This window comes from Chelonia mydas, chromosome 18 (genome assembly GCF_015237465.2).
Source record: "Chelonia mydas isolate rCheMyd1 chromosome 18, rCheMyd1.pri.v2, whole genome shotgun sequence".
NCBI lineage: Eukaryota > Metazoa > Chordata > Testudines > Cheloniidae > Chelonia > Chelonia mydas.
In genome coordinates, this window is record NC_051258.2 from 14,585,965 (window position 1) to 14,601,602 (window position 15,638).

At 51.0% G+C, this 15,638-nt stretch overlaps 1 protein-coding gene across 8 annotated transcripts in view; it reads left to right on the forward strand.

Moving 5' to 3' along the window:
* The first annotated feature begins 897 nt into the window (after nt 1-897).
* The window catches only part of AGRN (agrin), a 222,645-nt gene continuing 207,904 nt past the window's right edge, over nt 898-15,638 (forward strand). For all 8 annotated transcript variants that reach the window (XM_037881185.2, XM_037881188.2, XM_037881186.2 and 5 more), the window contains exons 1-2: nt 898-1,500; nt 13,706-13,967. In XM_037881185.2, the coding sequence (XP_037737113.1) occupies nt 1,273-1,500; nt 13,706-13,967 (490 nt within the window). In that variant the 5' untranslated portion in view covers nt 898-1,272. The remainder of the gene's footprint in view (nt 1,501-13,705; nt 13,968-15,638) is intronic.

Genomic DNA, 15,638 nt, shown 5'->3' on the forward strand with positions numbered 1-15,638 from the left:
CCTGGTGCCACTTAACTTTTCATTTTATATTTGCAATAATTGCTAAGGACATCTGGAAAAATTGCTATCTAATCCATGGAGAAAGCCAGGGCAGAAGGTCAGAATAGAGAATACTCGAGGGGCAAACCCAAGCCATCCCACCAGACCAGGGACTTTCTAGGGGTTAGAGCAACAGAGTGGGTTTCAGAAGATCTCTGATTTGCACTTTGTTAGGCCACTGCCTTTTTGCGCAATGCTGGACAAATCACTTGCGGTCTCATTTTCACAGGGGCCCAGCACCTGGAGTGCCTTTGAACACCAGGCCAGGAACCACCTCAGTTTCCCCATCTGCCTCTGTACAATATTAATCATCATCATCATCATCATCAGGCTAATCTACATTTGAAAGGCATTTGGAAATGGGCTGATGAAAACCAGCTCGATACACATGCAAATTCCTACTACCCTTCATCAGAAAGGTCAGATCCAAATATTATTATTAGCTCAAGTGGGAGGAGGAAGTCCCTCTCTGGGGCCCCAGGTGAATGGAAAGAGCCTGTGAGTGGCTGTGTTAATGAGTGACAGCGTTTGTGCCAGTTACCAAGTGCGAGTCTGTCTCTCTCCCTGACCCTGCGGGGGAGTCAGGCAGATACAGCCTCCTGGAAGCGGGCGCCAGAGAGGGGTCGGGCCAATGTGCAGCTAAAATCTTCACTTTGCCTACTTAGGGTGAACGTGACATGGGCGGGGGGAGCAGGCAAACCCTAGGGGCACAGTTGGGAGACGGGGGCCAAGTGTCACTAAACCAAGAGAGGGAAAAGGAAGGAAGTAAAAGCTGCCACTTCCCTGCACCTTTAAAAGTCCGAGCACGTTGGAGTCCTGATTATCCATTAACCTGATGGGAGTGTATTTCCTGGGGGTGGCGTTTCTCGCCAGCCCTGCAATAAGAGAAGAGACGACCAGGCAGCCAGGGCTGTTTTGCCAGCCCTCCTCTTTCTCTCTCTATCTCCCCCCCCACCCCCTTATCAGCAATTCAGATTGCATGCAAATCTCCAGCCTTTCTCAGCCGGGCGCAGGGAGAAGGAGCAGGAGCATTTCTCCCTGATCAGAGCTGGGGGAAAGGAGAAAAAAGCAACTCCCCGTTGGGGTGTTCCCCCCCCTTTCCTTCTCCCCACGCTGGAGCCCAAGTAACCTCCCCTGGGCGCGCCCGGGCTGCGGCGAGCGGGGCGGCTTTGTTCGCCCCGGTGCAGTTTGGGTGACTCCTTGGGGGAAGAAGAGGGTTTTGTTCGCCGCTGGATGAGCCGCTTCGGTTTCTTTTGTGCGGCGATGGGGGGCAGGCGGAGCGGGGCTGCGGGGCTCTCCGCCTGGGCGCTGGCGCTGCTGGCCGTGGGGCTGGGGGGCTGCTCGGGCAGCTGTCCCGAGCCGGAGTTGGAGAGGAGAGAGGAAGAGGCCAACGTGGTGCTGACGGGCACGGTGGAGGAGATCATGAACATGGACCCGGTTCATCACACTTACTCCTGCAAGGTAAAGCGGCGGCGGCGGGGCCAGCAACGTCCCCCTGCGCTGGGGGGGAGGGCTGCGCTAAACGGGCCAGGGACCAGGCAGCGTGTAAACGGCACCTCGCCGCTCCGGAGTGAAACCTTCTTTCGCAACTCTTGAGCGATCTATTCCTTCCTTCCTTCCCCCAGCTCTCCTCCACTTGTTGCTTTCCCCTCAGCGGGGCAGCATCTAGCCCGACCCCCACCCAGGGGTTGGAATGAGCCCCGGGGAGATTCCTGCCCAGCGAGGCATCAGCTCTGCTCCAGCTAAACACACAAGTTTGTGGGCAACTTGGGGCTTTCACTAAAAAAAAGTTTGCTTGCCGTGTAATTTCTCCTTCTTCATGGTTTTGGTCGCTAAACTTAGATCGACGGGGTTTTTTAATGGAAGGAACAAATTTTTTTTTTTTAAAAATCCTCCCTAAAATATGGGGTAGATGGAAGTAGTCGCTGTGGGGAATGGAGCAAGAAGAAATGGATCAATTTCACGCTTCTTGGCTGTTCCTTGTTTCCCTTCTGTCTCCCATCTTCCTCCCCCTGGCATCTTGCAAGAAACGCACTGATTCCGAGCCCCCTTAGATCAGTGTAAACCTATCGACCTCAGTAGGGTTATTCCTGATTTACACTAATGGTGTAACAGAGGAGAATCTGGTCCCTTCTTTTCACTTTCTCAACTCCGCCCGCCCCCCCCCCCCCGCCCCATCCTGACAAGTGCGCTAAATAAACCGTGAACTCTCTCAGATTGCAGCAGTCCAAAGAAAGCAAAATCCCCCCCCCCCCCCCCCCCCCAAATTTCAGTTCCTGGAAAGTTAATCTGGAAACCACTCTCCCAATATTTATTTTAATGTGTGCGGTAGTAAAACTTTAAATCTGAACAAGTTCCTTTTTCTGCAAGAACATGTGTTTTTTATTGTATGAATTGAGGCTTCAGTGTGTAATTATATATTTTTAGATTGCAAGGGTTTTTCTTTTTCTTTTTTTAAAAAAAGCTCAAACAACTGCTTCAACGGGAATCTGTAAAGGCTGCTTTTAAAAGGATTCCCCCCCGCCCCCGCCCTTTAATGTTGAATGTGACTCTCCACTTTCTGGTTTGGAAGACGTAAAACTCGCCGCTGTAGGTGCTTGTGCGGATTCACTTGCTGTGAACCCATCTCCATGTTTGCTCTAAAAGCATCTTGAGTTTCTTCAGCACAAGCTATTGTTTAACTATGAATCTGGCCTCTGGCTATGGGTTTTTAAAGCTAAGAGACAGCACTGAGCAACCTGAAATGCCATCCGCCTGGTTGTCAGCAAGCATGCTGCAAGGTTTAACCCTTTCCAGGAAGGGAGGCCTTCTGCAGTGACTCACTTCTTGTTAAGGCGGTGGCTTAAAATGCAGATACCTGGGTGGGGCCATTCCCCTTTCCCTATTTCAATTGACTCTTCTGTTCTGGAAAGTACTGAGGAACCTCCTGGAGTTAACCAGCAGGTCAGTCTTTAGTGGGACCTGGTATGATGCCAATACTGGTGCCCTGGCAGGAGATGTCAGCCAGCGTGGAAGGCGAGAGAAGCACTGGGAAGGATGGGGTGCATTAGGAAAAGTGCCCATCGGCTCTCTGGGGCAGAGTCTTGCAACCTTGTTGGACAGTTGTACCAACTGAAGACCTCCACTGTACCCTCATTCATTTGTGTTGCTCTACCTGCCCCCCCCCCAACCCATCAAAGCATGCTCCATACCCCAGTCTGATCAATTAGATCATAGACCCTCCAGGCTAGTGCAGGGACCTTTGTCTATCAAGTGTCTAGCACATTGTGGGCACATGAAAAGTTAATAAGCACTTGCGAGCAATTGGAGTCCTATGGCAGGTTGGGGCAAATGCAATAGAATGGGAGCTGAGCAGCCTCAGTGCACCAGAAGGCCCAGTGCCAAAGGCTCATAATTAAAGCAGAAGGGATAACAAGTGTCCCATTACAGGGGGATGGGGGAGGAAATGTTCCAAGCCACCACTCCCCGGCCCCTTGCCCCCTCCAAACTTATGACCAATAATGGCTTTGCTTTAGGAGAGCAAAATCCAGGTTTCGCTTCATCGGCACAAGACCCTAGCAAACCACTTCATTTCCACTCCTACTTTCCTAGGATCACAATCCCACCTGCTCTGCAGCTCTCCTGATGGACTGTTTGCACGTATTGTAAAAAGTGTATGCTGCAAGCACCCGGCATCAGGTTGGAAAAGAGACCTTTGAGTCACTGTGGATACAGCAATTCTCTGAGAACTTCAGCTCAATGCGGAGCACTGATCAAACAGGCTAATAGAGTGTCAGAAACTAGTAGTAAAAGGTAAAAAAAAAAAAAAAAAAAAAGACAGAAAATATCATAATGCCACTATATAAATCCATGGTGCACCCACACGTTGAATATTGTGTCCAATTCTTGTTGCCCCGCCCCAGAAAGGATAGAGAGGAACTGGAAAAGGTTCAGAGAGGGGCAGGGAGAACTGTGGTCTATTGGGCGTGGCTTTTATTTTTAGCAACTACCTAGAAATGCATCCCACTTTGCTTGGAAAAAGCATGCTTGGGAAGATGGGGGCACGTTACAGATGAGACGTGTTGGCTATTTTATTTGATACCCCTGGTTTATTGGCATCCTAGTAGAACCCAGAGACCCCAAACAGGAACCCTTTGTGCTACTAAGATGTGTTTTCAGCCCCAAAGACCTAACAAATCCACCCCCAAAACCCTGATCTCACATCTGCACCAGAAATGCCCATCTCATCTGGGTTTGGCAGTATTGCCAGCTATCATGACTTGATTGTGAAATTTGGGACTTTTCTTTTAAAAAAAAAAAAAATCCCAACTACTAAAATCAAGTGGCTATGTGAGACTCCAGTTTTTTTAGGAAGTTTTTAGCCCTCGTGGCTGCAGAGGAAAAGCTAGAAAAAGGACTTGAAAGCCAGAAGGCAAATAAAAAAGAACCCCAAGTCTCTCTCTCTCAAAATAAAATCCCATTAGTTTGGCACGACTCACAATTTTTAAATGTTTAAGCTTGGCAGTGCTGCTGTTACCATTGGCCTGTTTTTTATTTTAACCTTTATTTAAAATACTTTCAAACAGCTGAAATTCACTTGCGTGTAAGTGTCTTTCAGAAGTGCCCTTTTCTGAATCTGTCTAAATGCAACTGGCCACATTTTGCCCTTGGCTACAGCCATGCACAGTGACTTGCATAGGTAAAACCAAGGGCAAAAATCTCCAAGGTGCAGAAGTGATTCTACTGGCTAAGCTAGCAAGAAAATGCCTACCCCTTTCCTTACTCCAGGATCCTTAGTAATTGTTCCTTAAAACCTAGGGTTACCTCTGAAATCCAACATCTATTTCATGGCAGCTTTTCTTAGTGTAACAGGAAACGTAAGGGCTGAGTCCATGGTATGAGTTACCTTAAATACACGCCCAAAAGAGCGAATGTTATGGGTGCTGGGTGGTCTGTGTGGAGCAGGCCTGGGAATATCTGGAGAAGATTCTCATGTGCTGCTTTAGCATATTCCTCCCTGGTTAAACTCTAACCATCAAAGTTGAAGCCTTTGATATACAGAGATAAGCAGGTTAGGACTGATAGAGGAAATTAAAGGTAGCGTTTGATAAACATCCTCAAATCGCTGCTGGCCATTCATTTGCTTTTGGAAGAGATTAACAGTCTGAGACGGGCCAGACATTCAAACTGTTGCATTAACACTGAGACTTGCGAATCTTTCCTTCCCTAGCCGGGTGGTATTTCAGCGTAACTAGGTCTATTTCCTTTATACTTTGCTCCTGAGCAATGGCCCGAGATCGCGATCAATCGTGCTTTAGGAGATTGCTAATGGGCATGGCTATTCTTTCTACGCCTGGCGTTCTTCTCCACTTGGTTCTCAAACGTCTCTCCTTCTGGTGTCTTCGTTTGACCTGACATCCGTGCGCTACCCGTAGATGCTCCAGTCAACAAACTTAGCTGGGATCCAGCCCCATAGGAAGCCTTGGGAAGTATATGGGCCCTGTGGCCACCAAGTAATGTGTGCTATCGTGGGGAGACCTGGATTTGGATGATAAATGTGTCTGAGTGAGGTGAGGCCTTGTGCTTTGCTAACTGAGTCCTAGTCTACACTACAACGTACGTCGCTCAGGGGTTTGGAAGGAAGTGGGAGAAGCTCTCCCGTTGGCGTAAGGCACAGCTGCAGCGCTGGAAGTGTAGACAAGCCCTCAGTTTGGCCTGGCTGCCCCTCTGCTCCGAAGAGCGCCAGCTATGGAAGGGTAGGGTGGGGCTGCAGGTCAGGGCGAGGGGCATGGGCAGAGCGGTGCAGGTGGAACCCTGCACAGAGCCTGGCTACCACTGACATTAGCCTGTGTCGTCAGCCCTTCATTTTCCAGGTCTGCTGAGGTCCAGCAATAACTCTGCGGCCTCCCAGCCATTGCCCGGCTCCAGCTCATGGGATTGAAAAGCTTCATTCCCGGGAAGCGTCCAGTCTCTTTGGAAACGTAGACCCACCCCAGAACCTTGCAGCTCCTGGGGTTCGCCGGTGTGGGAATCTCTCTCTAGGCTTGTTTGAGACCAAGTCGCTTCAGCTGCCTGTGGCACTGGTTCCACTTTCCAATTGCAGGAAGGATTTCCTGGCCTTTCCCTCTAGTTTGCATTTCACTTTTAAATACATTCTTGCCCCGTGTTTCTCAAATACAAGTACTGCTTCTGCTGCCCCCCTCATCTCCCCAGCCCTTAGGAACCCCTGAGGACACCCTCTTGATCCCAGTATTCCACACGTTCCTTGGCCAAAGAGAGAGAAGGAGATCTCTTAACTACTCTGGTTGGCAATTAGCTTCAGCCTCATTTTTTTCCTTCTCGGGCCGGGCATTTTTCTTCTCAGTGTAGCCAACGAGTCACCGGAGAAGAAGCCTTAATTGTATCTGATGATGAATGGGATGCCCGTCAGGTAATCGTCCGCTGTGGCGGTGCCTCTCGCATCCGAGGCATTCTAAGAATGAAGCGTGGGAAAAGAGCCCCTAGCTTCTGTTACGTTGCTCAGTGCAGCAACCTGATCTGCAGGGCCTCCCTGTCTGAAGTCTGAATATATATTCACGCGGATAAAGCGACAGCGCGGGCTGTTTCAGCTGAGGGCTTTCTGGCCCGGATGGTGAAAATGTCTGTTCACCATTCAACACAAGACGCCTCTGTCTCTTCCCCCCCCCCCCCCCCCCCGCTGCCCCCGCCATTAGTGAGTTGTTATTACTTAGTTAAGCTGCGACTTTTCTGAGGAGTGTGTGGGGGTGGGAGGGGGGGACGGTTGCCCGGACGGTTCTACCAAAGCGCACTACTCTTGCTGGATGAGAATGGGGTGAGGCGGGTGCTGCTTAGGAAAGTGCCTCGACTTGATTCTGTGGATAAATGTAACCACAGGCAGTTCTGCTGCCGCACAGAGTGCTTCAAAAAAAAAAAACCCCTAGCCTGTAGTGTGGAAGGCTGGCAGGGAATTGGGAGGCTCCCCTTTGCCTTTCACAGAGTTCAGACCAGCATTAACCTAATGCAAGCAGGGAACTGCATTCCTTAACTCTCTATATCCTGCCCCTCACCTGAGCGGGTGTGTCCCGGGCGGCCCCTACCTGCTTCTCTGTCTCATCTGGGAGCACTTGTGTGCAGATGTCTCTCTCAGTGCGAACACAGGGGATTCCTGTAAGATCAGAAGAGAGGACAAAGCTGCCTGTTAGTCACCTCTGCTCGCCATGGGAAGCTGCTCACTGGCTGGTTGTCATCACATGCTCCAGAAAGGGCTCGCACCAGCTGGGTTAGGTACAGCTGAGCAGCTGGACTTTGAAGCCGGTTGCTGCTGGGACTGAGTCAGGCAGAGAAAATGGCTTCTGAGCGCATTTGTATTGCTCGCCCACCCTTTCCTCCCTTGCCTCTGAAGCCGGCAAAGTGTGACTTCAGCTTCAGGTTGGGCTGCCCGGGGCCAAGGAATGGCTTCTGGACCCTTGCAAATCTTTGCTCTGACTTTACCGTGGCCTAAAGTAACGTTGGCACAAGTGGTGGTAAAGTCCCCTAAAGCCAGGGGTCCTAGAAGTGGGAGGGAGAGCAAGCACGCGACTGGAGCAGGGGTTGTGGACAAGCCAAACGTGAGCTCCTCCAAATCTATTGCAGCATCTGCTCGCCACACCTGAGTCCCCCTCTGTGCACGCCTGGGATGTGGTGGTCTCCGAGGGTGTCCCTTGGAGAAGTACAGAAGGAGAAGTACAGACTGCTGCTGAGCAGATTGGAACGCAGGAATTGCCTGGGGCACGTTCTGCAATGCAGGGGCGGCCTTGTCTCCGGCCTCCTTGAAAGATGCATCCTGCAGATCCCCTTTTCCTCGCTCCCGCTGCCTGAGGGAGACCTGACTGGAGAGACGCTATTTGAACCTGGCTCCAGACCACTGAGGGCCTTGAAGGTTGTTAGCAACACGGACTCCGAGCCTTCAAATATCATGAGTCTGGCCCCAAGAAATCACGAGAGTGAGAGTAAAAACCCGCCATGGGCCTTGATGCTGGACCCGAGCGGCACGGAGCACTGGGATGATGCACTTTTTTGGTGGTCCTGCCCCAAAGGCAGCTGCTGTGCTGTGTACGAGCTGCAGACAGGGCAGTCTGTGGTCCAGTCCCGAGGTTGGATTGTGGTTCCTGGGTCCTGTTCCAGAGCCGGTGGTAGGTGCTCTGTTGCAATCTGTGTATCCAGGAGCAGAGATGAACCCAGCATCGGGTGACCAGACATCCTGATATTAGGGACTTTGTTTTATAGGACCCTATTTACTCCTTCATAGGACTTTATTGCCCTCCACCCCGTCCTGATTTTTCACATTTGCTATCTGTGCAATACACCAAGGGTCTGAACTATTCTGACACTTGAATGGCAGATGCTTCTCATAAAGGGACAGTCAGGGCCTTTGCTAACGCCTTAGTGTTTCCCTCTCCTCATCGGCAATGCTTTTCCCTTGCCCCCAAAGGGGGAGTGGGAACATGTGCCCCAGCAAGCTGTTTCTGATCCCCTTTCAGTCTTCCTTGCAACATGCTCCGCGGAACAGATGTGTGGGACTGGCTGTCAAGGCTCCCGAGTCCCTTGCTGACGATGCCGTTGACTCGCTTTGTAACCTTGTGAAGAGCGCCCTGATCGCCGAGCCCCTTAGTTTCCCCATCTGTAAAATGGGCCCGGCACTTGCAAAACGCGCATTAAGATGTAGGGCAAAAAGTGCTCTGATGCCGGGGAGACTTTCTCTTGCGTCATCTGCGTGGAGGAGCATGAGCCCAGTTTTTAAACCCCACAAATCTCCTTTAGACCACGTTGTTAATGTGAAGAGCCACTGTCTCATTTCGGAGGGTGGCTTCCAGAGCCTCTTGCCTGTCGACTCCTCCCCCCCCGCGGCGGCATGGTTTAATATCGCATGCTCTGAAGCTCACTAGGGGAGTTGTGACAGCCGTGGAAAGCAGGTGACTGACCTCTAGGTGGCTGGCCTGGTGGAAAGCATGGGGAAAAGTGAGGGCTGACTGTGCTCACAGGTAATCTGGAGCAGCCACAAAGAGACCTAGGCTCTCAGGTTAACACTGACGTGCCGCAATGTATACGCTTGCTAGCAAGCTGCTCGCTTCCCCCTCGAGCAGATCTCTCAATGAACTCTTATTGCATAGCCAGAGCTCTGTGCTTCCTGACCGCTCCCTTAGGAGGGAATCACAATAGCAAGGGGACGTTTAACTCCTGGGCAATAGACAGGGAATTTGTGTGGTGTGTTCCTCCACCATCCCCCTCCCATGGTGTGCAATAAATTATTCCCATTATCCTGGCCTCTTCCCTCTGCTCCATGCGTTTCTTTAGGAGCAGTTTTGAAAAGGCGAGAGCATGCCACTGGGGACAAGCTGGGAGCTCAGTGCGTTTTGATTTGCTTGCAGATCTACTTTGCTCAGCTGGTTTCTTCTCCTTTTTTGGAGGGGGTGGGATGAGCTGGGGAATCTGCCGGCTGCTGGGTTATCTCTGCGGTAGAAGATCCTGTCTTCCCGCGGGGAGAAATAAACCCTTGTCTCATGGCCAGACATTTTATTTTCCTTACTGAAGTTATATGAGCGAGGGGAGCTGTGCTTTACTGCCAGCTTGTCCAAATATTACAGCAAAGTCTGCTTCAAGCACAGGCTTCCTGTAACAATTTATAGGAACGCGCACTGCCCAAACAACTGCCTCTTGTAACTAAACAGAACACTGTCTTCCCCGGCTCTGTTGCCCCGGCCTGATTGGCTGTTCCCTTGTCAGAGCGGGGAAGATTCACTTCTCCCCCTCCAACTCTCTTCTGCCCACGCTCCCAATGCTCCTGCGTCAGAGTTATGATCCCTGGAATGGATGGAGACCGCTTTCTCTAGCTGGTCAAGGCTGCTGTCTCTCTGGCTTGGGGGCGTCCCTGGCTTTAGCACACACGCACTCTGTCTTTTCGGAAGCAGTGTTGCAAATCGGACCGAGAAGAAAATGCCAGATACCAGGCTGTGCAATGTATGAAATCTCCGAGGGAAATATTTCAGCGATAGCCCAGCACAGTGTCCTATTGACCTAGGAAAGGAGGATTCCCCGTGACAAGGAGTTAACTTGAAAACTCCCCTTTGGGAGGCCAGTTGTGGCCTCGGACAGTTACTCCTCCACTCTCTCGTTAACTTGGCAGCCTGTGTTTGCATCAGGCAGTCAACTTCCCCTGCCCGCACAGCGGCCGGAGACAGACAATTATGGATCTGGTTTCCCTGGGAGCATCCAATCAAATATGACACCCTTTGCTGTGAACCATAATTCCCTTATGAGTCATGGGCAGAACCAGGGCAGATGTGACTGACATGCTCGTCTGTTGCTCTGCCAGCTTCATGTGGCTGCTCAGTGTCCCTTGCTGCCGGGTACCGGCTCTCAAAGTCAGCCCTTGGGAAGACGTACCAGGAAATCAAGGTTCAAACTATACTGGATGAAACCGAGTCTTAAAAGTTTTCAGATACCTTAACCATGGCCTCACGCAATAAGTAATATATCACTGAGGCTAGCTCTATGGAAGCCATCTGCCGCAGAAGCAGGGCATGGCAAGGGGTTTTGTTTTGTTTTTTTGCCTCTGTTGCAAAGGAGACTCTCCTAAGCGGGATGCTATAATGTAGCTCCGCCAACTGATGCACCAAAAAAGCCCAAAGCCAAAAAGGAGGCAGTGGATGGCTGTTCCCTCCTCCGTCGGTTTCTGTATCCAAGGGGATTGCGGAGCGGTGCTGGCATGCCCAGGGCCGAAGGGAAGGAGACTGGGAATGTAGCTTGTATCAATCACTTTAATAAAAAACAAAAAACCCCCTAAGATCCTCAAACGCTGACACCTTTTCTGGCAAGTTTCAGCCTTGGGTGAATTCTTACGCCGCGGACGCACCTTGCTGCGACTTGAAGGGCAATCGCACATGTAACCCTAGGCACCCGCATTGCGGAGGGGAGCGGGGGGCAGCATTTTCTTGTTGCTGCTGACGTTCATCCCACCAACCCATCATGAGAACGGCCAGACTGGGTCAGACCAAGGGTCCGTCTAGCACAGTATCCTTTCTTCCAACCGTAGCCAATGCCAGGTGCCCCAGAGGGAATGAACTGAACAGGTCGTCATCAAGTGATCCATCCCCTGTCGCCCATTCCCAGCTTCTGGCAAACAGAGGCTAGGGACACCATCCCTGCCCATCCTGGCTAATAGCCATTGATGGACTTATCCTCCATGAACTTATCTAGTTCTTTTTTGAACCCTGCTGTAGTCTTGGCCTTCATAACATCCTCTGGCAAGGAGTTCCACAGATTGACTGTGCCTATTCTATTCTGTTCCCCTCTGGGTACTGTAAGGCCATGCTTGCCAGGGCTCACTCTGCCCGTGGCTCAGACACTGTTGTTTTATATAGTGCAACCGATGTGCATGGAGCTTTGCAGGAGTACAAGGCAGGCTCCACCCTAGAGGAGTCTGTAACCTGAATGGGAATGAGAATCCCAAATGGCTTTCTCATGGTTGCTGGGTTAGCTGCATCTCTGTCCCCTTTCTGGCATCCTCCTCGTGCCTGTACCTCCCTGATTCTCCCACTCTTAGGCTGGGCCTGGGCTACAGCATCTTGCGAACCAGCTGCGTGGGCCTTGCAGGTCCAGCTGGGTTCAGACACTTGCAGTTCTTCCCTCTGGGAATGCTAGGAACTGATCAGCCAGCTGCCTTGCACCAAAGGGTTTGTTTTTTAAACAGTAGGAGCAAAGCATTTAGAGAGAAGATTTTAAAAGTCCAGCCTACATGCGTGTCTCTCACCCTCACTGGAAGGACTCTAGGTATGCGAGGCAAGCCTAACTCCTTCAGACACCTCTGTCTGCTTTCCCTGTCCAACAGCCTGAATGGCTACCCACCCTTTGCGAGCAAGTCCCTTTTCTAACTGCTGTAGGGTTTTTGTTTTTGTTGTTGTGTTTTTTTTTTTTTGGTTTTTTTTCCCCTCCATCTTCTGGTTCCCAGGGCTGGTCCTGCCCTCGTTTTGTCTCTTATCAACTTCAAGTGTTTGCTGAGAATTGGCTTATGTGGAGCCATCATCCTTCCCTTCCTACTGGTTTTCTCCCCCACATCCCCCGCTTACAGCTTCCTATAAAACAAAACCAATGTCTTGATAGAGTGAACACCAGAGTCACCAGGTCAGCTGGCAGTATTCATACCTAGGGCCCTACCAAATTCATGGTCCATTTTAAAAATCCTAAATTTCATGATTTCAGCTATTTAAATCTGAACTTTCACGGTGTTGTAATTGTAGGGGTCCTGACCCAAAAAGGCGATTGGCTGGGGGGGTTGCAGAACTGCTATCCTTACTTCTGCACCGCTCCAGGCAGCGGTGTTGTCTTCAGAGCTGGGCAGCTGGAGAGTGGCGGCTGCTGGTCGGGAGCCCAGCTTTGAAAGCGGAGCCAGCAGCAGTGCAGATGTAAGGATGGCGTGGTATAGTGTGGCCACCCTTACTTCTGCGCTGTTGCCTGTAGAGGTGAGCCCCCAGCTGCCCCCATCCTCCAGTCACCCAGCTCAGAAGGCAGGGGCGCAGAAGTAAGAGTGGGAATACCACAATCCCACTGCATGCATCCGATGAAGTGAGCTGTAGCCCACGAAAGCTTATGCTCAAATAAATTTGTTAGTCTCTAAGGTGCTACAAATACTCCTTTTCTTTTTGCGAATCCCCCTAAAATAATCTTGTGAGCCCCCCCACCCCCCCACAACTCTCTTTTGGGTCAGGACCCACAATTTGAGAAATGCTGGTCTCCCCTGTGAAATCTGTAGAGTATAGGGTAAAAGCATGTAAAGGACCAGATGTCACGGTGGGGTGGGGGGAGCCAAATTTCACGGTCCGTGGCATGTCTTTTCTGGCTGTGAATTTGGTAGGCCCTATTCGTAGGCCCTGGTTACAGAGCTGCTCCGTTTCCATCACAGGCCATCACCTTCCCTTGGTGTCGGTACTAGGGGTGGGGAAGGGAAGCTGTGCCACAGTCTTGCTCCCGAGGATCGTTCTCCCCCTCGCTGCGGGTATGTTGCTGAGTGAACAGTGCATGACTGCTGGGGAGGACAGGACAGTGGGATGCAGTCGGGCAGCTGTTCCTGCTGAATCCTCATACTGCTTCGCAGCAAGAAACTTCTGCAGGAGCAGTGGGCTGGGGACGCAGGGAGAGAAATGTGCGACTTTGCTGTCCGCTCCCGACCTGGCGGGAGGTTGCTATGACAGACCCAGGGGATCAAATCCCAAATACAGTGTGCGACCCTGTAATGGGTCGGTCACACCTGCACCTGACACACACCCAGAGGGAGGAGGGGGTTTTTCTCTTGCACTCTTGGCAATGTTTCTGTGGCTTTCCATGACAAGAGAGATTGAAAATTGACTTTGTCTACCCCCCCCCACTCCACCGGCAGGCTAATAAAGTGTGTGTGTGTGTGTGTGAGAGGAATTCAGTTTGGGCAGAGAGAGGACAATGCCCGTAGTGATCTATTCTCACTCATGTGTTACTGCTCTTGGTGGACTAGCTCATGAAATTCACTCCCCCTGAGGTTTTATAAGCCCTGTTCACTCCTCTAAACTGGAGCTTTCTTTGGGGGCTTGGTGAAGATTCACTAGCTCTCGGACTCTGACCTGGGTGGCGTCGCGTTCTCACACTGGGACCTCCTGTGTCTTCTCTCCCTTTGCTCTAGGTGAGAGTCTGGCGGTACCTAAAAGGCAAAGACATCGTGACGCACGAAATCCTCTTGGATGGTGGGAACAAAGTGGTAATCAGCGGCTTCGGGGACCCCTTAATTTGCGACAACCAGGTCTCGACGGGGGACACCCGCATTTTCTTCGTCAACCCCGCCCCCCACTACCTGTGGCCGGAACACAAGAACGAGCTGATGCTGAACTCCAGCCTGATGCGGATTACCCTGCGCAACCTGGAGGAGGTGGAGCACTGCGTGGAAGGTGAGGCTGGTTCCTTGCATGTCCCCTTCTCTTTCTCTGTCTTCACCCCTCACCCCCCCAGGGCTGGCTTTCTTTGTGCATCTGTACAGTAAGAACCCCCGCACTGGGGTAATGGGGTGAAGTTCTTGCAGAGCCAGGGAAAGAGAGCTGATTGGCTGGGTGAACTGTCAAACACCCAGAGACAGAGGGGAGGGACTTTCCTCCCCAGAAGACTTTGCGGGGAAGGGAAGTCCTCTATAAAACTCCTTGGCTTCCAGCTGGGAGTCAGAGTTGCAGGAGAAAGAGTTGGCTGGAGGAACCTGAGCCTGGGGGATTTGTTATGCAGGGGATTCCTTGGTGGGAACTGATACTGTCTCATCAGATAACTGTGTGTGGATGGCTGATGACTAGAAGTGAAGCCCCGTTCTGAGAAGTAGCCGTTAAAATCAATATGGAGCCAAGCAATGTCATTTTCACTTTACGCTACAAACTTTGGTCAATGCAAGTTATGTCGGCATACAGTGACTCCGGTTCAGACTTTTTCTGTTTTGTAACTGGTTCACTTAAGTCATCAAGACTATTCTCAGTGGTAGAAGAGGACAGGACAAGGAGTAATGGTCTCAAGTTGCAGTGGGGGAGGTTTAGGTTGGATATTAGGAAAAACTTTTTCACTAGGAGGGTGGTGAAACACTGGAATGCGTTACCTAGGGAGGTGGTAGAATCTCCTTCCCTGGAAGTTTTTAAGGTCCAGCTTGACAAAGCCTTGGCTGGGATGATTTGATTGGGGATTGGTCCTGCTTTGAGCAGGGGGTTGGACTAGATGACCTCATGAGGTCCCTTCCAACCCTGATATTCTATGATTCTATGATCCCTGCAAACTCGGACAGGGATCTGAGAAGTGAGCCGGCTTCTTTCCGGCTCCTGTAACCTCAGCAGGAATAAAACTTCCATACATAGGTACAAAGGGCAGAACTTGGCCCAGCAGTTAAAGTTGGTGAATAAGCTTGATGAACGAGCCGTAACTTGAATTAATCATAGTCTGGCATAGCTGTTGTGACTGACCAGTGTTAGCAAGTGAAAGTAGCAGATGTGTTCTTTGCTCAGATCAGCAGAGAGGACAGTAGGAAAAGCTTCCGAACTGTCTGGGTGGTTAAGCACTGGAACAAATTACCTGGGGAGTTGTGGAATCTCTGTCACTGGAGATTTTTTAAGAACAGGTTGGACAAACCCGTCAAGGATGGTGTTGATGATACTTGGTTCTATCTCAGTGCAAGGGACTGGACTAATCACCTGTCGAGGTTCCTTCCAGTCCTACATGTCTATGATTCTAGGATTCTAATATCTGTGGGAGGTGGGGAGGTCTGATTTCTCAAGGGAAGGTGTAATCCAGGCTGCATCACTTGGAGTAGAACCATGCTTTGAGGGCAGCAGAAATCTCTCAAAGGCCAGGGAGAGTGTCTTTTCTCCAATCCCCCCAGTAAATACACGTTTTACTACTACCTTGCCCCCTGCCCCACCGTCAGAAGAGGCCTGCATAGGCATCAATGCTATTCCTATACTGGGTCCTTCTGCTAAGTATTGAGGACGCTCCCACAGAGGCCAAGTGTACTGTGTCTGCAGCACTCGCCTCTACTGACTTGGAGCAAGATACCATGACTCCGATTCAGGCCTCCTGCATGGTCCTGGATAGCC